General features: G+C 37.4%; 1 protein-coding gene across 2 annotated transcripts in view; it reads left to right on the top strand.

Moving 5' to 3' along the window:
• The window catches only part of PPP2R3A (protein phosphatase 2 regulatory subunit B''alpha), a gene marked incomplete at its 5' end in the record, with an annotated part of 153,306 nt that extends 129,057 nt beyond the window's left edge, over positions 1–24,249 (top strand). For both annotated transcript variants that reach the window (XM_081106169.1, XM_081106170.1), the window contains one exon: positions 21,507–24,249. In XM_081106169.1, coding sequence (XP_080962295.1) covers positions 21,507–21,630 — 124 coding nt within the window. In that variant the 3' untranslated portion in view covers positions 21,631–24,249. The remainder of the gene's footprint in view (positions 1–21,506) is intronic.
• Between the last annotated feature and the right edge of the window lie 34 nt (positions 24,250–24,283).

Raw genomic sequence — 24,283 nt, 5'->3', positions numbered from 1 at the left:
GAGATGCAAATCAAAATGACAATGAGGTACCATCTCACATCTGTCAGAATGGCTACCATCAACAAATCAACAAATGACAAGTGCTGGCGAGGATGTGGAGAAAAGGGAACCCTCGTGCACTGCTGGTGGGAATACAGTGCAGCCATTATGGAAAACAGTATGGAGTTTCCTCAAAAATTTAAATACGGAACTGCCATTTGACCCAGTGATACCACTTCTAGGTATATATCCTAAGAAACCCAAAGCACCAATTAGAAGAATGTATGCACCCCTATCTATGTTCATAGCAGCACAATTTACATAGCTAAGATCTGGAAACAGCCCAGGTGCCCATCAGTAGATGAGTGGATAAAAAAGGTTTGGTACATTTATACTATGGAATACTATGCAGCAGTAAAAAAGAAGAATCTTTTACCCTTTGAGACAGCATGGAGGGACCTGAGAGTATCATGCTAAGTGAAATAAGTCAGTCAGAGAAAGACAAGTATCACATGATCGCACTCATATGTGGAATCTAAGTAACAAAGTAAATAGATGAAAAGAGTGGATCCAGAGACATGGAAGCATGGAACACAGTGCAGAATCTCAGAGGGAAGGCAGGGGAGGGTGGATAGGTGCGAGCTAATCAACCAAAGACCTTGTATGCATATATGCAGAACCCATGGACACAGACAATAGGGTGCTGAAGGCCTGGAGCCGTGGGGATTTGGGGGGGGGGGGCAGAAGAGGGGAGGCTAGAGGTGAATGGGGGTAAAGGGGACATATGTAATACTTTCAACAATAAACAATTATTTTTTTAAAATAAAAGAAATGAGAAAGCTGTTCTGTGTTCATGGATTGGAAGAATTAAAATGTTATAAAGATTTAATGTAATTCTTATCAAAATCCCAATGGTATTTTTCACAGAATAAAAGAAAACAAAATAACCCCTCAAATCTGTATAGAACCACCAAAGACCCCAAACAGCCAGTTCAATCCTGAGAAGAAAAAGAACAAAACTGGAGGTATCTCACTCCCTGATGTCAAATTATACTATAAAGCTACAGTAATCAAAACAGTATGGCATTGGCAGAAAAACAGATACACAGACCAATGCAACATAATTGAGAGTCTATAAATAAACCTATGCATATGTGCAACTAATTTTCAACAAAGGGCCCAAAACACACAATGTTAAAAAAGAAAGTCTTTTTAATAAATAGTGTTGGGAAAACTGGAAAGCCACCTGCAAAACAATGAACTCTCTGACACTATATATAAAAATTAACTCAAAATGGATTAAAGACTTAAATATTAAGACCGGAAACAAAATACATAAAAGAAAATATAGGCAATAAACATATGGACGTTGGCTGCCGGGAGCCGGTCCATGCTTGCTGTTTCAAGGGACCTGGCATATATGGCATACTGTTCTTAATATGTTTGCTCACCTTCTTGGCACTATGTGTTTTAACAAAGGTCTCCTCTCTGAGAAAGGTTGTTTCCCCGGGTAGGGATTTTCCCCTGAAGTTAGGGAGGGAATAAAACCTCTTAACTAAGTGCCAGGCGGGTAATTAATCACTTTAACTATGAACAATCATGCTTAAGCTACATAATCTTTACTCCCTGGAATGGAGATAAGAAACGCCCTAACCTTTATAATAGAGATTGATAGGATTGGAATCAACTGGTATAAATACGGATGTAACAAGACAGAGAGAGACAGAACCTAGGCACAGAACCTACACAGAACGTTCTCTAGAGACAGAAGAACTTCACTGGAGAGAACATGGCAAAAGATCCTGGACAGAAACTGGCCTCAGAACCTAGAGACAGAACCTAGCGAGAGAACATGGCAAAAGATCCTGGACTGAACCTGACTACAGAAATTGGCAAGAGAACCTGACTAGAACCTGGTGACTGAACCTGGCTGGAGAACCTGGACAGAACCTGGCTGGAGAACCTAGTGAGGGAACTTGGCTACAGAACCTGGCTGGAGAACCTGGAGAACCTAGCAAGAGAACATGGACACAGAACCTGGCTGGAGATCCTAACCAGAACTTCGCTGGAGATCCTGAGCAGAACCTCTCTGGAGATCGAGACCAGAACTTGGCTGGAGATCCTGGCTAGGCTGCTGATCAGCTGAACGCTGTCTTCGTGTCCTTCCTTCTTCGCCGACTCCATCTACGCCTTTGGGAACCCCTGGACCTGCTGGGGTTGGACCCCGGCAGTTGGCCTCAGGCATTTTTGTGAACTTGACCCAAAAGACAAGGGAAGTAAAAGCAAAAACAAATGAATGAGACTACATCAACCTAAAATGCTTCTACTCAGCAAAAGAAACCATCAAAAAAACAAAACAAAACAAAAGGCAAACAACAAAATGGTTGATATTTGCAAAAGATACCTCTGATAAGGAGCTAATATATAAAGAACTCATACAACTCAACAAAGTCCAATTAAAAAATGGGCAGAGGGCATGAATAGACACTTAACCAAGGAAGACATACAACAAATATAGGAAAATATGCTCAACATCACTAGTTATAAGGGGAAGTAAATCAAAACCACAATGAGATATCACCTCACACGTTAGAATGGCTATTTTCTATAAGACAAGAAATAACAAGTATTGGAGATGTAGAGAAAAGGTGACCCTTATACATCATTGTTTGGAGTATAGGTTACTGCAGCCACTATGGAAAATAGTATGGAAATTCTCCAAGAAATTAAGAATAGAGCTACCATATGACCCAGCAATCCCTCTTCTGGGTATCTACCCCCCCCAAAAAAAAAATTTATGAAAACACTTATTCATAAAGATATATGTGCCCCTGTGTTCACTACAGCATTATTTACAATAACCAAGACATGGAAACCTAAGCGCCCATCATCAGATGATTGGATGAAGAAGATGTGGTACACATATACAATGGAGTACTGCTTAGCCATAAAAAATATGAAATATTGCCATTTGCGACAACTGGGATGGATCTTGAAAGCATTATGCTAAGTGAAATAAGTCAGACGAAAAAGGACAAGAACCACATGATTTCATTCGTATATGGGATGTAAAACAAAAGCAGCAAACTCATAAATACAGACAACAGAATGGTGGTTACCAGAGGGAAAGGGATTGGCAGAACAAAGAGGGTCAAATTCATGGTAATGGAAGGTAGACTAGATTTTGAGTGGTGAGCACACAGTAGTGTGTACAAATGTCATATTATAAAGTTGTATACCTGAAACTTATATAATGTTATTAACCCATGTTGCCCTTTTAATAAATTTAGTTTAAAAAAGAAATAATAATGAGCAATCAATCCATTTCAATGTAGAAAGGATATTTATCAGAACCATAATTATTATGGGGAAAATAATGTAACTAAAGCTGGTGTAGAGAGGAAGAAGAAATATATATGTAACATCCTAAAAATAACTATTTAACTGAATTAGGATGTACAGAGGAAGAAGAAAATGTTGAGTTTAATTAGCAAGGCCTCCAAAGATACCTTCTAAAGCTGATAAGTTTAGAGTTTAATAATATTAAGTAAGCCCTGACCAGTTTGGCTCAGTGGATGGAGCATCGGCCTGGGGAGTGAAGGGTCCCGGGTTCGATTCCGGTCAAGGGCGTGTACCTTGGTTGCGGGCACATCCCCAGTGGGGGGCGTGCAGGAGGCAGCTGATTGATGTTTCTGACTCTCTATTCCTCTCCCTTCCTCTCTGTAGAAAATCAATAAAATATATTTAAAAAAATAATAATATTAAAATAATCACTTGAAAAACAAAAGCCTTACTCTAAATATTCTAATTCAATCAGAAAAAAAACTGTACACACAAAATAAAAACACAGACCACACATCATAAACTAAAAAATGAGAAAAGACAAGTATTTTTAGATCAGTGAAAAGAAATGGAATAAACTCACTTTTTAAAAGAAAAGGGTTCAACTGTGGAATGATAGCAAAGGTTGAATAAAAAAAGAATGAGCACACACAAAAACTGTCCGAATAACATCAGATTTTTGAAGCAAAACTCTAAAAATTATTTGCAGTCATAAACTATTCCCTGAAAATAGATAAAATACCTTTATCCATAGACCATTTACTAAATACATATTAGGCCATAAACAAAACATCAGTGGATTTCTAAAAAGTAATAATAATACAGGCCGATTTAAAGCATACTGTCGTTTTCCATTTCTTACACCATAAAAATAAAAAGTACAGAACACCACTTAAAGAAGAGAAACTTCCCGTGGAAAGAAAGAAAGTAGATGGGATCAGATTGAAGAGGGAACCAGAGCTTATGTTCTATGCGGAGGGTGCAGAAGATAATTACTACAGATAAAGAGAACCGCATTTAAGGATATCTATACCAGAATTTGATTGAGACCAAGAGCAAGAGGGAGACCAGAAGCATGTAGCTAGGCCAAATCCTAAACAGTCATGTGTCACTTACCAATGGGGATATGTTCAGAAAAATTCACCCTTAGGCCATTTCATCATTGTGCAAACATCACAGACTATACTTACACAAATCTAGATGCTATAGCGAGCTTACACACCTAGACCATATGGTATAGCCTATTTCTCCTAGGCTCCAAGACTGTACAGCCTATTATGGTACTGAATAAGCAATTGAAATAAAATGGCAATTATTTTTGTGTCTAAACATAAAAAAGTTACCACAGCAACATGGTTTAAAAGATAAAGTGTGTTTGTACGCACATGCTTTGGGGGAGCAAGGGAAAAGCTGTGGAGGGAGGCACCATCTGAGGGAGAGTAGACATCAGGAGGAGGGAGAGAGGAAGGATGAGAAGGAAGGAAAAAGAGAAATGGAGAGCAGAGATTAAGAGAGCTAGAAAGCTAAAGCTTGAAATAAGAAATAAAAGGAGGAAGGGGAGGAGATGAATATTGGGGGCGGGCGTGGAACTGAGAGGAAGGAGAGTTAAATAGAAATGGAGAAGAGAAGTGAGCTTGTGCGCATGATGTTAGCCGAGGTAGGAATGGGGATGGTTCTTGGGCTGCCTTCCTCCCAGCCCATTCCTCTTGCTCCCTTGCCAACTCCAGCCCCAGCCAAGGGTAGGCACATACTGAGCCTCTTCTATTTAAACCCCCCAAAGCTAGCAGCAGTAAATTCAACATCAGTAATCAGGTCTAGCCTTTTCTTTCAACATCAATCAAACTTTTTGCTTATAATCCATTATAATTTTATGGGACCATCATCATATACGCTGACCTCATTAAGTGATGCATGACTGTATATCCTAATCCTACCCCTAAAGGAAAGACAAAAGCAGTGTGTGTGAGATCTTGGAGCAGAGAAAGCACAGCCACTAAAATATATTCACAGCAACAGCATGGCCCAATCCATCCTGGTTCTCATTGAAAACACTAGCAATTACACACTGCCCTCTTGTAAGCAGCCAGTGCAAACAGAGGCAGCAGTCTATTCTCAACTACATAGAATAGTAGACAAATATGAAATTGTTGACAAATACCAATAAAATACTCAACAAATGCAAGAATTTCACTCTTGAAAGGAGACTCACTACAGCAACAGAACAAGGCATCAAAATGAGTATATTTACTATTTTTAGTGAGATAAGAGAATATATTGCATTCTTGAAGCAAGACTGGCCAATTTCTAGGAAATGAAAAGAAAAATATTTAAATGAAAAAACCATAATCGTGTGCCTCCTGCACACCTCCTACTGGGGATATGCCCGCAGCCAAGGTACATGCTCTTGACCGGAATCGAATCTGGGACCTTTCAGTCCACAGGCCAATACACTATCCACTGAGCCAAACCGGTTAAGGCCAGTTAAAAAGTTATTGATCTGGCCTAGTAAGTGTGGTTGTGGGGTAAGAAATCCTCGTAGGAATCAGTAGAAATAACACCCAGATAAGTCCCAGAATTGTATCTTTTTAAACAAAAATATATGCATAAACAGTTATCAGCTCACTTTTTTTTCTGGCCAGGTAGCAAATACATTAGACTTTGCAGGTCTGTCACAACTGCTTAGCTCTGCCATTATAGTGTGAAAGTAGGAAAGATAAGCTTTATTTAAGCAAAAGAATATGGCTGTGTTCCAATAAAATTTTAATCATAGACACTGAGATATTATCTTCATTTCATTTTCACATGTCATGAAATATTCTTCTTTTGATATTTTTTCAAACTTAAAAAGGTGAAACCATTGGCTGTACAAGACAGATTTGACCCACAGACTGTAGTTTGCCAATCCCGTAATAGAATGAAATTTGAGAACATAAAAGATAGAGAACTGAAAACCTATCAGAAAGAAAAAAGAGATTACCCGCAAAATGAATACAAAACCAAGTAGAGCATGACCATTTAAATACTGCAAAGAAAATAACTTAGAACCTAGAACTCTGTTCCTATTTAAATGTAACAGCCAGGTAAGGATATTGTCAGACATTCAGAGATGTGAAAAGCTTACTACACACAAACTATCTCTGAAAGAAATATTAAAGGATATTCTTCAGCAAGAAGGCAAATGGATCCTAGAGGAATACTAGGATGCAAGAAGCAATCATGAGCAACAAAATTAGTAAAACTTATTCTTAGAACTAGGTAAGTATTGATCACAGATACTTCTAACACAGTGATTCTCAACCTTCTGGCCCTTTAAATACAGTTCCTCATGTTGTGACCCAACCATAAAATTATTTTCGTTGCTACTTCGTAACTGTAATGTTGCTACTGTTATGAATCGTAATGTAAATATCTGATATGCAGGATGGTCTTAGGCGACCCCTGTGAAAGGGTCGTTCAGCTGCCAAAGGGGTCGCGACCCACAGGTTGAGAACCACGGCTCTAACATAAGAGAGTAGAAAGAGGCCAGACTGTGAGTCTTTATGAGAATGGAGAATATAGATGCTGATAGAATTATATTTCTCTAAGAATGGCTAGAGTTAAAGTATGTTTTAAAAATTTAAGATCAATCACTAAAAGAAAAAAAATAAAATAGAAAAATTCCTAATCATATTTAGAAAAAGATAGTTAATTATTAACTAGTAAAGAAATTAGTAAAGAAAATACAAATTACAATCTTTTTAAAATCAGGAATGAAAACATTATACAGGGTGGGGGGAAAGTAGATTTATAGTTGTTTGTATGGAAAATAATACAATAATTAATAAATCATACAAGAATAAACTGTTTCACCTATGCACGACGACAGACCTACTTTTGACACACCCTGTATTTAGTAAAATCTCTGGGATATGAACAAGGGAAAATACATAACCTGTATACTGAAGTAAATGAACTAGGCTATCCTCTGAAGTTGCATTAAAAAGGATGACAAAACAGAACCAAATAAAGTACATAGAAGGAAGAAGTTAAAAAAAACTTTATTTAAACAAAAATAAATCTATTAATTTATACACACATGCAGCATACTATGTGCCAAGCACTACTCAATATTTTAATTCACTTGGGTGCTCACAAAAAAAACCATGTTTTGTAGATGCTATTGTCCCCATTTTACAGGTATGAAAACTGGACTACAGATTTGTCAAATCTACCAATATATAAAAGTCGTTTTTAGCCCAAGACTGCAACTGGTTCAGCTTTACAAAAGATCTGTCATTAATAGATTAAAAGAGGGGGGAAAATACGACAAAATTTAATGTATTTTCTAGTTTGGAAAAAATCTTAAAACTAAGCAAACTTAAGAAGTATACCTTCTTAACAGTTAAATGGTATTAATCCTATACCCCAGAAACAACCAGTTAAAAATATAATAGGAAAAAATCCTATTTAATATTAAGAAAAAATGTGACTTGAAAAATATATATGAAGAAAATATAAAATTTCATCAAAAAATATAAAGACCGTTTGCCATGTTAAAATAAACTTACCAATTATCCCCCCAAAACATGTGTGGAGCTTGATAAACTAATTCTAAACTTCACATGGAACAATAAATACATAAGAATAGCAATGAGTTTTGAAAAGAAACAAAGTTATTATGGGGTGTGAAAGAGAGTTAGCATATAAAGCCATAGTAATTAAACCCAGTATCATTTCCATGCATAAAAAGAAAATATATGCATAGCAATATAGTCTATAAAGATGGTGTATTAAATGTGTCAAAAGAAGATCAATTAGTCAATAAAAGGTTGGCTCTTTGTGGTGAGGTGAAAAATATACATGTTAAACTAATATCTTCAAGAATATAAATAGAGCCGAAACCGGTTTGGCTCAGTGGATAGAGCATTGGCCTGCAGACTGAAAGGTCCCAGGTTCGATTCCGGTCAAGGGCATGTACCTTGGTTGCGAGGACATCCCCAGTGGGGATTGTGCAGGAGGCAGCTGGTCGATGTTTCTCTCTCATCGATGTTTCTAACTCTCTCTCTCCTTTCCTCTCTGTAAAAACTCAATAAAATATATTTAAAAAAAAAAGAATATAAATAGACTTTGAAAGCATAAAGGTAATAGAAATTTATAAGGAAATTATAAATTCAAGTATACTAGAATTTATAAATTGACAAATTTTGCATCACAAAAAAAGGCAGACAAACTGGGTTGGATCATATAACCAATAGTGATCTTTCATATAACACTTATTCTTCAAAATCAATAGTAATAACATGAATATTGACAAATTCTAAAACAGTCAAAAGACATAAATTTCACTCAGGAAATAAACATGAATATTCTTACTTCATCAACAGTTAAAATATAATGGTCAGATATAACAGTTTTAACTGTATATGTGCCTAACAACAAAGGCCCAAAACACATGGAACAAAAATTGTCAGACAGTTCAACAGTTATAATTGGAAATTTCAACACTCTTTCAGTAATCGATAGAATTAGAGACAATCGAAGACTCAAACATAGTCAAGATATTTGATCTAATCAATATGGAGATCAAATATGCAACAAAACAACAGGAAAATATACATGTTCTTCAAGTGCACATGGAACTTCTCTAAGACAGACCATATATTAGATGAGTAAAACAAGGTTCAATAAATTGAAATGGGTTATAGTAATATATAAAGTATGTTGTTGGACCATAGTAGAAATAAATTAGAAATCAATAACAGGAAGAAATCTAGGAACCCCAAAATTTTTGCAAGTTAAAAATAACACTTCTAAAGATACATGGGTCAAAGCAAAAATCACAGGAAAATTTAAAATTATCTTGAAACAAAATACAAAAATGCATGAGGGTGCAGTTAAAGTAGTGCTTAGAGGAATATTCACGGCTCTGAAAGGTCTAACATCAATAATATAAGCTTCTAGCTTAAGAAGCTGGAAAAAGAAAGAGCTAACCAAACTCAAAGTAAGTAGAAAGAAGGAAATAATGAAGATCAGAGTAGAAATCCATGAAACAGGAAATAGGAAAACAGTATGAAAGAACTGATAGAACCAAAGGTTGGTTCCTTGGAAAGAATTTTTTAAAAAGATCTTTAACTAGACCAGCGGTTCTCAACCTGTGGGTCGCAACCCCTTTGGTGGTCAAAGGACCCTTTCACAGGGGGTCGCCTGAGACCATCCTGCGTATTAGATATTTACATTACAATTCATAACAGTAGCAACATTACAGTTATGAAGTAGCAACGAAAATAATTTTATGGTTGGGTCACAACATGAGGAACTGTATTTAAAGGGCCAGAAGGTTGAGAACCACTGAACTAGACCAAAGAAAAAAGAATATATATAGTTAACATAATATTTCTGGTGATCAGGAACAAGGCAAGGATGTTTCTATTCCTCACCATTTCTACTCAACATTGTAATGAAGTTCCTTTCTTGTGAAGTAAGACAAGAAAGACATTAGAAGTATTCAGATTGGAAAGGAAGAAGTATAACTATTCATAGATTATGTAAACTTTAAGTAGAAAATACTAAGAAATCTACATAAAATCTACCAGATCTGATAAGTGAGTTTAGCAAGGTCTCAGAATGCAGGAGGCAGCTGATCGATGTTTCTCTCTCATCGATGTTTCTAACTCTCTATCTCTCTCCCGTCCTCTCTGTAAAAAATCAATAAAATATATTTTTTTTAAAAAAAGAAAAAAAAAGAAATTCCACTCCTAGGAATCTACCCAAGAGAAGTGTTCACTCAAAGACTCGGACAAATACGTTTAGAGTAGTAGTACTTATAGCCAAAAACTGGAAATAACCCAATATCCACCAAACTGGTGAACTGATAAACAAAATCGTTTATCCATCTAATGGAAAGTTACTCAGCAGTAAAAAAAAAAAAAAAAAAAAAAAAAAAAGAAATAAAGAAAAATGCATGAACTCTATAGATAGAACATGTATGAATCTCAGAATAATTACGCCAAGTGAAAAAAGCTAGACAAGAAGAGTATATTCCATTTTTGTATGATTCTATTTATATAAAATTCTAAAAAATGCAAACATCTATACAGTTGACCCTTGACCAACACAGAGGTTAGGGCAGCCGTGGGCAAACTATGGCCCGCGGGCCGGATCCGGCCTGTTTGAAATGAATAAAACTATTGAAAAAAAAGACCGTACCCTTTTATGTAATGATGTTTACTTTGAATTTATATTAGTTCACACAAACACTCCATCCATGCTTTTGTTCCGGCCCTCCGGTCCAGTTTAAGAACCCACTGTGGCCCTCGAGTCAAAAAGTTTGCCCACCCCTGGGTTAGGGGCACAACCCCCCTCACAGTTGAAAATCCATATACAACTTTAGACTCCCCAAAATCAACTACAGTCATCCTTCATGGGAAATTGGTTCCAGGACATACACACACACAATCTGCAGGTGCTCAAGTCCCTTATGTAAAATGGCATAGAATATTGTGTACAGTTGGTCCTCCTCCACATCTGTGGTTTTAGAATCCGTGGACACAAAACCCAGGTATATGGAGGGCAACTATATATTTATTGAAAAAAATCTAGGTATAAGTGGGCCTGCCCAGTTCAAACCCATGTTCAAGGGTTAACAGTAATGACAAAAAAAAAAAATCAGTGATTACCTATGGTGTAGGGCTCAATGACTATAAAGGGGAATGAGGAAACTTAGGTAAGGAGGAATGGATATTTTCATGATCTTAGTTGTTGTGATGCTTTTAAAGTATATATTAAAGTCAGATTTTATTAACTGTATACTTTAAACATGAGCAATTTTGTATGTCAGTTATACCTCAATAAGTAAAAGAACTACTAAGATGTGCAACATGAATGAATCTCTCAAAAATAATATTCTATGTGAAAGATGCCAGGCACTAAAAATTATATATTATATAGTTCCATTTATATGAAATTTCTAGAAAAGGCAAAATTATAGAGCTAGAAAACAGATCAGTGGTTGGCTAGTTCTGGGAATGAGAGTGGAGAATGAATACAGACAGGAACAAGGGAGAAGACAGGCAGATCAAGGGATGAAAGTGTTCTAAAATTGGATTGTGGTAATGGTTGAGCAGTTTTAAAAATTTACTAAAACATTTTGAATACGTAAATTGGTGAATTCTATAATATATAAATTTTACTTAAATAACACTATTTTATTTTTTTTAAATATATTTCATTGATTTTTTACAGAGAGGAAGGGAGAGAGATAGAGAGTTAGAAACATCGATGAGAGAGCAACATCGATTAGCTGCCTCCTGCACATCTCCTGGGGATGTGCCCGCAACCCAGGTACATGCCCCCGACCGGAATCGAACCTGGGACCTCTCAGTCCGCAGGCCGACGCTCCATCCACTGAGCCAAACCGGTTTCAGCAAATAAAACTATTTTAAAAACACAAGAGCCAAAAATGTTTAGCTTACTGAATTGGCAGCAATTTTTTAAAAGATATTAATTCAATAACTATTTGCATTGATACTGTATAGTAAGCAGTGTTGGGTAATGATGAACACAGATAGGATTCCTGCCTTAGCAGGGAAAATAGACAGATGCAATTAAAGAGTCTTAACTATTCTCCCATAGAGGAAGCACACTGCAGACACCCTCACTCTCGGCTTACTGTGCAGTAAGACAAGCACTTTCACACATTGCAAATTGGCCCAAGCTCCCTGGAAAGTAATTTGACGATATGTAGCAATAGCCTGAATTTATATCTGTTGACTACCAATTCTAATTCTGGGTGTCTATTGTAAATAATCAGAAATTTGGATAGAAATTATTCATCCAAACAATTAGCATTGGTCACAGGTAATTAAAATTTAAAAATTCAAAGCAACACAAATATACAATAATAGAGTGGTTAAATAAGTCATGGTATCTAACTATCACATTATGCAGATATTTAAATTTTGTGCTTGTACATAAACATAAATGGAGAAATCACATTTGCAAAATTGTTTGTGATATAACTTCCATAGTAAAAATGTGTTTACCTGTACACACAAGCTAAAAGGTTCCAAAATATTAATAGTGGTTAACTCTGAGCTGTGGATTGTATTTTGGCTTTTTGTACTGTTTTATAATTTATCAAGTTGATCTAATGAACTTGTATTACTTTTATAAACAGGAAAAAGAAGTTATTCCCCTTTATCTGTTTACATAGGTAATATGTATTCACTGCAGAGTTAGAAAATTGTGATAAAAACTTCACCTTTAGTCTACCACTCAGAGACAGCCTGTCTTATCATTTAGGAGTATATCTTTCTAGACATTTCTATGCAAATAGTAAGTAGTTTGTTTTACAGAAATGGAATTTATACTACATATTGTTTTGTAATCTGCTTTAAAGGAGGGATAGCCCTAACCGGTTTGGCTCAGTGGATAGAGCATTGGCCTGTGGACTGAAAGGTCCCAGGTTCAATTCCAGTCAAGGGCATGTACCTTGATTGCGGGCACATACCTAGTAAGGAGTGTGCAGGAGGCAGCTGATCGATGTTTCTCTCTCATCGAACTCTCTATCCTTCTCCCTTCCTCTCTGTAAAAAATCAATAAAATGTATTTTAATGAATAAATAAAGGAGGGATAAAATAGAGATAGCAGGCCTAAACACTTAAAAGTTTATTAGTCTAAAAAAGTGGTTCTCAACCTTCCTAATGCCCCGACCCTTTAATACAGTTCCTCATGTTGTGGTGACCCAACCATAAAATTATTTTCGTTGCTACTTCATAACTGTAATTTTGCTACTGTTAGGAATCGTAATGTAAATATCTGATATGCAGGATGTATTTTCATTGTTACAAATTGAACATAATTGAAGCATAGTGATTAATCACAAAAACAGTATGTAATTATATGTGTTTTCCGATGGTCTTAGGCGACTCCTGTGAAAGGGTCGTTCGACCCCCAAAGAGGTCGCGACCCACAGGTTGAGAACCGGTGGTCTAAAAGGAAGAGAAACTGATGGCAGTTTAAGAGAATAAATAATTGGCACAAACTAACGTTTTTTCGAGCTGTGGTAGTGCTCAGAAAAAGTGCCAGTGTGTGGGAGGGGAGAGGGGAAGCAAAGGGATGCAGACAGAAGTACGGGTGAGGGGTCATGAGAGGAAATGTAGAGACCAGCTGCAGCGAAATTCAACCCGCATATATAAGAGGCTTCTGCTGGCCACCCCTCTTCTCATGTTGTGGGAGATAAGATAAGGCTTACACAGCGCATATGTAGGTGATGAGGTCCCGAGGGGAGAGGAGGAGTCTTACAATAGTCACAGCCTGTAGGATGAGCTCTAGGATGGCAACAGAGGAAAAGGACTGTTTACAGTTGTTAATAGCTATCTGACATGGTTCAAAAGCAATACCAGAACCAGAATCCCAAGGCTATACCACCTAGAGCTTCATCATAAAAGGAATTTACAAGGAAATCAGAGTGAGTCTGCAAACAGAAATTACCAGACTCAAATATTAGAAAGGGAATAAGAATGCCAGTCCCATGGAAAGAGCAGAGGCTTAGGAGCCAGACAGATCTGGTTCTACCTACCACTCACCAGCTGGGCAGGTTACCTGACTCCAGAGGCTCAGTTTCAGAAGACACCAGCAACTACCTTCCTAGGTGGTTGTGAGACTCTAAGATAATATACATAAACACCTGGCACATAGATACCTGATAAGTAGTATCTATTACTACTATTACTGCCCTTGCATGGGAAGAGATGCAATATAACATCATGGATAAGAGCACAGAATTTGGAGGTAGACACCCTCATAAATTCAAATCCTTGACATATCACTTACTAGCTTTGTGATCCCAAGCATCCAAGCCTCAACATCCCCTATATGACAATGAGGATACCACCTGCCATACTAAGCTATTTTAAGGATTAAATAAGACAATGTACAGGGTGGGGCAAAAGTAGGTTTTCTGGCCCTAACCGGTTTGGTTCAGTGGATAGAGCGTCAGCCTGCGGACTGAAGGGTCCCAGGTTCGATTCCGGTCAAGGGCATGTGCCTTGCTTATGGGCACATCCCCAGTAGCGGGTGTGCAGGAGGCAGCTGATGGATGTTTCTCTCTAATTGATGTTTCTAACTCTCTATTCCCTCTCCTTTCTTCTCTGTAAAAAATCAATAAAATATATATTTTTTTAAAAAGTAGGTTTTCTGTGTTTCACGTACAACTGTAAACCTGCTAGTGCCCCACCCTATTAATTATAATATCTTTATATTATACCCTTAGGCATAGTGCCTATTTAACCAACAAATAATTACAAGTACCACTTCTATGATCTTGGCCACACTGCATAACCCCGCTGAACTAGAATTTAATCAGCTGTGGCATTAGCATTCCACTACCTACCTTGTTCCCCTCATTCCCAGAGCACAGAACATGGCACATAGTTGGCACAATAAATATCTGTTGCATGAACTGGACTGTACTGAGAATTAGAGATAATGTATAAAATATAAGTGTCTGGCATACAAATGTTGGGGGGGGGGTGGTAAAGGAGGGAACAGAGCTATTTGTCTTTCCATCAGAACACGGGCTCCTCCAGGGCAAAGAACCTTTGTTTTATTCATTTTGTAATCCCAGCCCCTGGAAGACGGTTAGAGATGTGGAAGAGCCTCAGCAGATGTTTACTGAGTGGCACTGGAGGCAGCAGTAATCCAGCAGCTGCCCTTCTACAAGGAAAACTGCAGGCGTTCTGATGACTTGACCTTCCAAAAACAACTTGAAATTCTCCATCTACTTTACCATCTAACAACAGTCATAGGGAGCCTTGTGCCAAGTGTCTGTACTTCCTAATTCAAGGCTGGTACTTAGGTCATGTCTCCAATAACTAACCTGTTAATAACTCCAGATTTCAGTGAGGTGAAAGAGTGCCAAAGGTTTCCATAGGTATGAGAATGCAGGCATTGTGATCATTATATCCAGCACCACAACACGATCACAGCATACAACAGAGTTTGTATAAATTCAGCTAAGCTAATGAATGGTCATAGGGGAAACCAGAAAGACAGGGTATCAGTTACATAAATTTTTTCAACTAGATGTATCACCTGTATGAAGACAACAGATTATGACACCAAATTTATCATTAACATTTTTAGGATTTCTACAATAAAAGTAATTAAAAATGATGTAAAACAGGCTAAAGGGTCCTCCAAGTTGCTATCTTAAGAAACTGAGGTTTACAATATCAGAAACAAGCTTTTCTGCCAATTTGACTAATATGTACTTGATTACTTCAGATATTTAGTTGAGGTTTTTACATTACCTTAAAAATACTTTCTTACAAGATATTCTGGTATTTCAGCAACAGTTTTACCTTTTATTAACCTAGATTAATGTAATTATTTTTATTCTGAGAGTCTTCATCTGATTAGTAGAGAAGTACAGGTTTGCTGCTGGAAAAAAATGGAAAATGTAGAAGTTAAAGTCATTCTTGGTTCAGTCATCTAGAGATAACCATTATTTACACTTTGGTGTATTTCTTTTTGCCATTTAATGTTACATGTCTTTCCATCACAACACGGGCTCCTCCAGGGCAAAGAACCTTTGTTTTATTCATTTGGTGATCCCAGCGCCTGGCAGACGGTTAGGGATGTGGAAGAGCTCGCGGACGTGTTTTCATACACAGGACTGTCAGTGCTTCAGGGTACTCTCAAGCAATAACTCACCCATTTCTCTATTATTGGACATTTAGATAGTTTAGAACTGTTTTTTAATTTTTAATGGTGGGTTTTTCCCTTTATATTAAATGTAGACTATAGAGAATTACTCTTTGTAAGAATTCCACACTTACTTCCATTAGCACTGGAAAATAAGGCGCTATAGGCAAAGAAGGCCAGCCAAAAACCCACCGGAGCAATCTTCCAGAATGTAGCTAGTGAAAGTCAAGTCTGGAGCAGGGGTTGTGTGGAGCCTGACTGTCCTCAGTGAAGTGAGAGAATTCAGCAGGGATACTGGGGGCAGAGGAGGGAGGTGACAGCATTTTATGTGTATATTCGGGCCTGGGAAGAGAAAAAGAAGGAATAACAAATTAATATGCCAAAGTAGAATAGTTCTGAGTCATTTTTTCATAATGCTCAGTAAACAGTCTTTATGTGGACCTTAAATTATTAATACGATGTTTTCATTTTTTCTGCATCCAACAAATCAAAGCCCAATTTTAATTTCAATAGATATTCACTAGTACCCACTCTAGGCCAAGCAGTGGTTGATAACAGAAATGAATGAAACCCTATCACTTCTTTCCAGTTCATAATTAGATCATATTTAAACTTGTATTTGACTATCTACATCCCAAATAAAAAAAGGATGACCCTGAGGAACTGTAGAGATCCTCAGCCATCAAAAATGAAGTGATATCAACTTTCTGAGGCAGGAAAACGGCACACATTAGGAAACTTTAACAAGAGTTAAAATAAAAAATTCCCTAGTCATTGAATGGGTCAGCAGGGAAATTCATTAGCCAAATATCCAACTTGCCAAGTATTTCAGCTAATTCACCTTAAATCAGTGGCTGTTTTTAATTTAAAAGTATACAGGTAAAATTCATCTACTACTATTTCTAAAGCATTATAGACTCCATATTAGAGATCTACTTAAAATTTTATTCTATGCTTATAGCTACTGTGTTAGATTTCCTCAGACAAGCCCTAAATCAACTATCCTATTTCTTTGCCCCTGTAAAGAATCAAATCCCAAAATTGGAATCAAACTACAACTCCCAGACAATAACCTGAAACTGCATACAAATCCTTTGTCAGACCACATAAGAGCCAGTCATTATTTCCACTCTTTCCAGCTGTTATAAGTTTGCCCAGAAAATTGCTCATCTGAAAGGGAAAACTTAGAGAAACAGGTTTCTAAATGCAGTCTTATTGCTAGCAAACACACATATAAACCATTGTTCTCCCTTATGTTAACAATACTATGTTTATACTAAAAGAATTTGTGCTGAACATGACAACTAGGATTTCCAGTGAACTATTTGTGAACCTTATGAATTCTGCTTTATTTTTTTTAACGCTTTACTAATTAAAAATGATTAAATTAACAGAATACTTCATAAAATTACCTTCATTGGAACTCAGAGGAATCCCAGTGACCTACCAATAAACCTGAAAGAGGTCATTTAGCAGGAAACTAACTCTCTCCCACAAGAATTCCTGGGGAGCAGGATAAAGATTAAGGCTCTTCTAGTTCTGACTTTAGTGACTTCAAGATCACCTCCTCACCTTCACCATTTTATGATTCCAGGCTTCCCCAACAACTTGACATATCATTTCACAAGAGCATTAGGACAGCACAATTCATTCAACAATTCATTTTAAGCCGCTAGTGCCAGGTATTACAGTATAGCCCAAGGATATTGATGAGTTACAAAATGGACACTTTATAGTCCAGTGGGGGAAGACAGCTATTTGATTATACAGTTATGAATGAAACAAATAGGGTGAACCAACAATGGAGAGAGGCTTGCAAGGGTGCTGAGGGAAGAATTTCCTGAGGAGGTGATGAGAACGTTAAGAAAGAAACAGTTGTGCAAAAAGCAGGGAGCAAAAATGTCCTAGGCAGAGGGAAAAAATATGTGCAGTGGCTCTGAGACAGGACACAGTGTATTAAGAACACTTTAAAAGGCCAGTGTTGCTGGGGTATAGTGAGCAACAGAAGGAAATGTGGTTGGAAAAATTAGGGAAACTATTGAAAGAGTTTAACAAGGACTAATGTAATCCCCTTACATATTTTGAAGCTTGCTCTGCTAGATTGGTAGAGGTGCAAGAATAGAATCAAGGAGTCTAATAAGGAAGCCATTACAGATATCTAAATAATGGCGGTAGCTCAGGTACTGGGAATCAGGAACTTTTAAATGACAGCTCAGATTTTAAAATGAGCACAAGTAAACCAAAGGGGGAAGGGCACTGCAGGACACTGAAAAACCTGCACGGTAGCATTAGGTCCCAGACCATAACCCATTCTGACACAGTAAATAGCCTAGTATGGCAGTAGCAAAGGGTTTATGACAAGAGTGAAAGCCGGAAGACTATTGCTAGAAAACTATTGTAGTAATCCAAGCATGAAAGTATAGTGCCCTAAACAAAAATCAGTGCTAATGGAGAAGAAAAGGCAGGACTATATGTGTGTGATACTCAAAGTGGTAGAAGAGATTGGCTGGATTTGAAGGAGGGAGGGAGCAGGAAGAGGAATTTGGGATGGCTAGGTTTCTGGCTTTGAGTGGGTAGGAGTGTGAGAAGGGTAAGTTCAGGTTTGTATAAGCTCTCACACCCAAAGAACCATGCATGGTGGTTTCCAGCTTAGGAAGAGGCCGAGGCTGGACATGCACATTTAGAAGCCACAGATGAACAAGCCATGACAAAGGCTGATTACCGGGAAAGTACTTAGAAGAGCTTGTCCAGAACCCCGAGATGCACTGACACTAAAGGCTCAAGTGTTAAAGCAGAGTTTATCAACAGCAGCATGATGTTTTAAGCTGAATAATTCTGTTCTGAGGCATCTAGCACATTGTAGGAAGTTTAGCAGCATCCCTGGACTCTACCCACTAGATGTCAGTAGGACCCACCCCATTGTGACAATCATACCTCCACACATTGCCAAATGTCCCCTGGGGTGGAGGGGAGGGAACCACTCCCAGTTGAGAACCACTGAGTTAGAGTGAGAGGAGTCTCCAGGACACTGAGGACACTGACAATAGGTTCTGAGTGAGCTCCCTCAATCCATGGTTCCTCCCATATCTCTGTGCGTGGTACTGCTCTTGGTGCCTTGAAAATGCAAAAGAAATGGTACCATTCCAGTATAACCAACCTTCAGGGCATTGGAACATCTTCATGTACTAGATTATGTCAGATCCATTGCTGGAGCCCAGACCGTGTGGCTCAGTGTTTGAGTGCCGACCTATGAACCAGGAGGTCATGGTTTGATTCCCGGTCAGGTTGCAGGTTCGACCCTAGTAGGGGGCATGCAGGAGGCAGCCAATCAATGATTCTCTCTCATCATTGATGTTTCTATCTCTCCCTCTTTCTTCCTTTCTGAAATCAATAGAAAATATTTAAAAATAAATAATCCATTGCTAGAAATCACATTTCTGGTATGAGGCTATATTGGGGAGAAGTATGTATTTTTATAAAACTTTTATTCACAAATGACATACACACAAATTGTGACCCTGCCCCCAATATAGGCTTGTGCCACCATCCTATCACTTCTCAATCATGAGAATACCTGACATTTTCCAAGAACTTATAATTTATAGGCTCTCACCTAATCTTCACTCAGCCCTTATGATAGATAGGAACTGCTGTTATTAACTGAGGAAACTGAGGGAGGGGTTAATAAGCAACATACCCGAAGTCACATTAAGTGATCAAACTGAAATTAGAACCTCCAAAGTCCATGCTCTAAAGCTAAACCACTTAGCCACTATTCCAAATGGCCTCCATTCGACTGTAAGGAAGGCGCTGCTTCAGTCCTTTTCATCCTTTGTATTTCTAGCACTTGGCTCATGCTTAGCAACAGGAGCTAAAATATTTACTGAATGAGTCTAAGGTCAGACTTAACTCTTTAACTTACTCCCAGATCTGCATTGAGGTGTTTAAGAAATTAAGAGCTCACAGAGAGCAGCAGCCACAGTGTCTAACACTGCATTGCTAGAATTTTGAGAATTGCATTCCCAGAAATGGAGTCTCTACCATCAACCCTGCTTCACTTCCCATGTTTTTGTCCTCCTTATCCAGCATTGTGAGAGGTGGAAACAGAAATTAAGTATGTACTGGAGTATTTTTGCAAAATGACTAAGTTGTAATTTTTTAAAATAACTTGAATCAAAAACTGATACTCGGGGAGAAGTTTTCCAAAGATCAAATAGCCTTTTTTTCTTCTTTTTTTTAAAGCCTCTTTTCAAAAAGGTTTTAGAAAGTTGAGCAGGTGCCACCTAAGGGGTATACCTGCTTCAGCATATTTTCCCTCACTAGTCAGCCTTGGTACTTTTTGTAAAAGGACTATTAAGTACAGAAATTTCTGCACAAATGTTGTAAAAAGCCCATGCAGAGAGTAACAAAGCTAAGCCAGTTATGCCAAGTACTAAGAGACTTTGCTCATTGATCGTGTGTATTTTTCTGGGCTCAGGTGTAGCCTGAGAATATTTATCATTTTAATGCTTCAAGCTGCCATCACCCCCAAGAGATCAAATATTTGTCATTCCTGCCTAAAGCCACCCTCAGGGGTAGCCTGGAGGATATGGAACAGGGGAGTGGGGGTATCAGTAAAAGGGGAGTTAGCAGAGGGACTATGTTGTGGAGTTCTACAAAGAATGGCTTCAGTCTATTCCATGTACACACTTGCACAACTAAATGTACTTCTTGCAAGCCATGCAGCTATAAGCAATGCGAGTTAAGAAAATTCCCCACTTTGCATGGAAAGCATTCATGTAAAGCTCAGACTTTATGGACCTCACACCTTCCCTAACCTAGCTGGAGCATCATTCAGAACACTCATTCCTACCAGGCTCCTAAGGAAACCTTTTTATTTTTTTTATTTTTCTTTAATCCTCACACAAAGATGTTATTGATTTTTTGAGAGGGAGAAAAACATCAGTTGGATCTCCAACTGAAGATTTTTTTAAAATATATTTTATTGATTTTTTACAGAGAGGAAGGGAGAGGGATAGTTAGAAACATCGATCAGAGAGAAACATCGATCAGCTGCCTCCTGCACCTCCCCACTGGGGATGTGCCCACAACCAAGGTACATGCCCTTGACCGGAATCGAACCTGGGACCCTTGAGTCCGCAGGCTGATGCTCTATCCACTGAGCCAAACCGGTTAGGGCTCCAACTGAAGATTGAACCCACAACCTAGGTATGTGCCCTGTGAATTGAACCTGCAACCGAGATATGGGATGATGCTCCAACTGAGCCACACGACCAGGGTGGAAAACCTTGATACAGCACATTTTCAACAAATTCTAACATGAACTTGGGCTTTAAAGAACGTATTTTCCTTCCCGAACAGCCTTCACCAGGGGGACTCAATTGTTTACAGCTGCCATTTAACAGCTTTTACAAGCTGGTGCTCAGTCTCTAGTTTACAATATTGACTTCTACCCACTTTCTTTTAAAAAATCAGTAAATCACTTTTGCTGTTTCTTTCAGTTCTTTTGAAGATTATGAAACAGAGGAACCTGCCTCTCCCTCTGAAATTGGAAACAAAGGCAAAATAGCAACCTCAAGCCTTTCTGAGAAATGTGGAAAGCTTCAGTCAGTGGATGAAGAATAGTTGCCAATGTCTATAATGAAAAGGAGATATGTATTTTAAATGTTTTTTTTCTTGTGAAGAGATGCTTAGTTTGCAAACTGCTTTTTAAAGGCTTTGATTTCTGCAAGTGTGTATTGGCACTGGGAACTTTAAAAAAATTTTAATAGGTCTGGATATACACACTCAATTTGGAAGACTACTCCAGTTTGCCTCAAACCTCTTACAGAGATTTCCTTAGAAGCAATTACAATGACATACATCACCTTCCAAAGTCTGTGAACCAGCACTCTTCACCCTGAATGTACCAAGGATCTCTTGGGGACAGTGTCAAGCACAGTAATAAGGAGTTGCCTGTGTTGTCCAGCATCCCTGAGGCCCTTCAGGGTTCCTGTGGAGCCCAGAAGAAACTTTCACTTGCAGAAAACTTGAGTCAAAAAATTCTGGAACTTGAAAAAGCATTAAGGGCCTCCAGAACTGAATTAGCCCTGGTAATAAAAGCACTGCCGAAACATCTCAGAGACTTCTTTTAATTATGTGTGTACTGGAGTTCAAAGATCTTGAACTTACTTGGTTTAATGTATTATTTCACAATGACCTGCCAAACTGCTAGTCACTTTACATCCTCAGGTATTGTAACCACTGGGCCTTCCAACTTTGCTGGCAAGCTCTGAATAATCCCTTCCCCATCTTGACTGTGGGTCTTAAATAAAATCTAAAGAAAAAACTTCTTACATGAAAGTACAGAATTTGATTCATACTTGAAAAAAAGTTTCCTAACTCATCCACTATTTGTAGAAAATTGAATTAGTCTCTAAATTAGCTGATACCCCATCTATACTTCCTATCAGAAGGCCTTCTTGAAGACTTACTGATATATGAAAACTCTTACTAGACATATTCCTTTCATGACTTAATATCAGACTAATCCAATAGTAAAATAGTAAAAGCCTCAATCTAAACATTATTCCTTACTTCATGTTGAAACTATTCCAAATATTCCATCCACTTCAGTATTTATCACAGAAATAGAGGAAAACAGTGATGCCACCCAAAAAAGAAAGCTATTTCATGTACTATAGTGGTTGATGTATTCACTACGGATATCTACATTTGTCAGCAAGTCAGGATGCAGCCAAATCCTGATAACCTTCAAGATAAAACTGAAAATAAACTATAAAAAGGATGGAAATTTCTGACAATATAAGAGACACCAAAAAAAAACCCCAACTTTTAAAATATTCATCTCTGTGAAAAGTCATCAACTTTTCCCCTATTAGTGTTTTAACCAAAAGTCCTGAATGTCAGAATAGCTTTCCTTCTCACCCCGACTTGGTTCCCATGCTGGTGTTAAGGCCAAATGATGAAATAAACATTTGAGTTGTGGTAGGCAAAAAGTGGAGAAAAGGAAAATTAGGAAATGTACTATCAACTGGTGTAACAGCAGTCCTTGTCAATATACTCTCACTTTCTTGTTATTTTATCTCCATGATCAGAATTGATCTTCCATTTAACTGTTAAAGAAAATGGTAACTATTAAAACTTAATATCTAATAATTCACAAAGTAAAAGCTTAAAAGTGACTATTTGGCGGAAACACTACATGCAATAACCTAAACATACTGATAAATACGATTAAAAATATTTATGTGGTACATAAAATTTACCATCTATCGGATAGTAAATTTACCATCTATCGGATTCTATCCCATCCAACCTTTACCAGGAAAGGAAAGCAATTACTTTTTTTTTTTAGAAGCCAGATATGGTTTAAAGGTTTTATTATCCATAATGACCTAAACTATTTCTCTAAGACTCAGCAAAAAGTAAAAATAAAATCCAATTTTCCAATATACTTTTTTTTTTTAACTTGGCTTTACATTTTTCCCTTGATTCTTACTAAAGTCCTCTTATTTTCACTTTGGTATTTGATTTCAAAAAGTCTGTAATTATTATAAAAGCAAGCTACCAATATCATTCCATTTAAGATAAGACTATTTTAATTTATGTTACCCCAAAGTATCACATTTTCAGACATAAGAATGTGTTTCACTCTACTCCTTTCCTAGAGTTGAAAGCAAGAAATGTGAATTTGAGGAACTAAGTATATATTTGACTTCCTGGAAAAGATCATGCTGCATATAATCATTACCGCCCAACTGAAAATTTCAAGTCACAATATCCCAGTCTCCATGATAAAAGTTTCAATTGAAGTTTATCGTAATACTAATGCTAGTCAATGAAAAAGTGAGTTTCATAGCATAACGTTACCAAAGTAATCAATAAAATTCTATGTATTTTCCCTGCACCTTATCTACGTCATTGTATACTGTTCAAAGTGTTTATAAAACTCTATACTGATTAAATGAGATAAGTCATTTGCTCAACTTTTGGAAATGTTAAAGTATGTTTGAATAGAGAAGCCTGCATGACTTAACTTTTGTTTTTATTTTCCCTTTTACGAAAACTAAATAAAGTTGTCAAATATGAATTCCACTAAGATAATCACTACATACTGTGCTTTTAATCACACTTGAATTCATTTTTATGTCTGAGTAACATTGTAAACAAGCTTGAGTTTCAAAGAGAATAACTCTTTGAGCCCCCTGAGAAAACAATAAAGATCTGTAAGGATAACACCTCAAAATGAGAAGTGATTTCCTCTGGGGGATGGGAA

The sequence above is a fragment of the Myotis nattereri genome (genome assembly GCF_964212035.1).
Source record: "Myotis nattereri genome assembly, chromosome: 14".
NCBI classification, from domain to species: Eukaryota; Metazoa; Chordata; class Mammalia; order Chiroptera; family Vespertilionidae; genus Myotis; species Myotis nattereri.
Note: the sequence above shows the minus strand (reverse complement) of the source record. Positions and strands in the feature narration are given on the sequence as shown.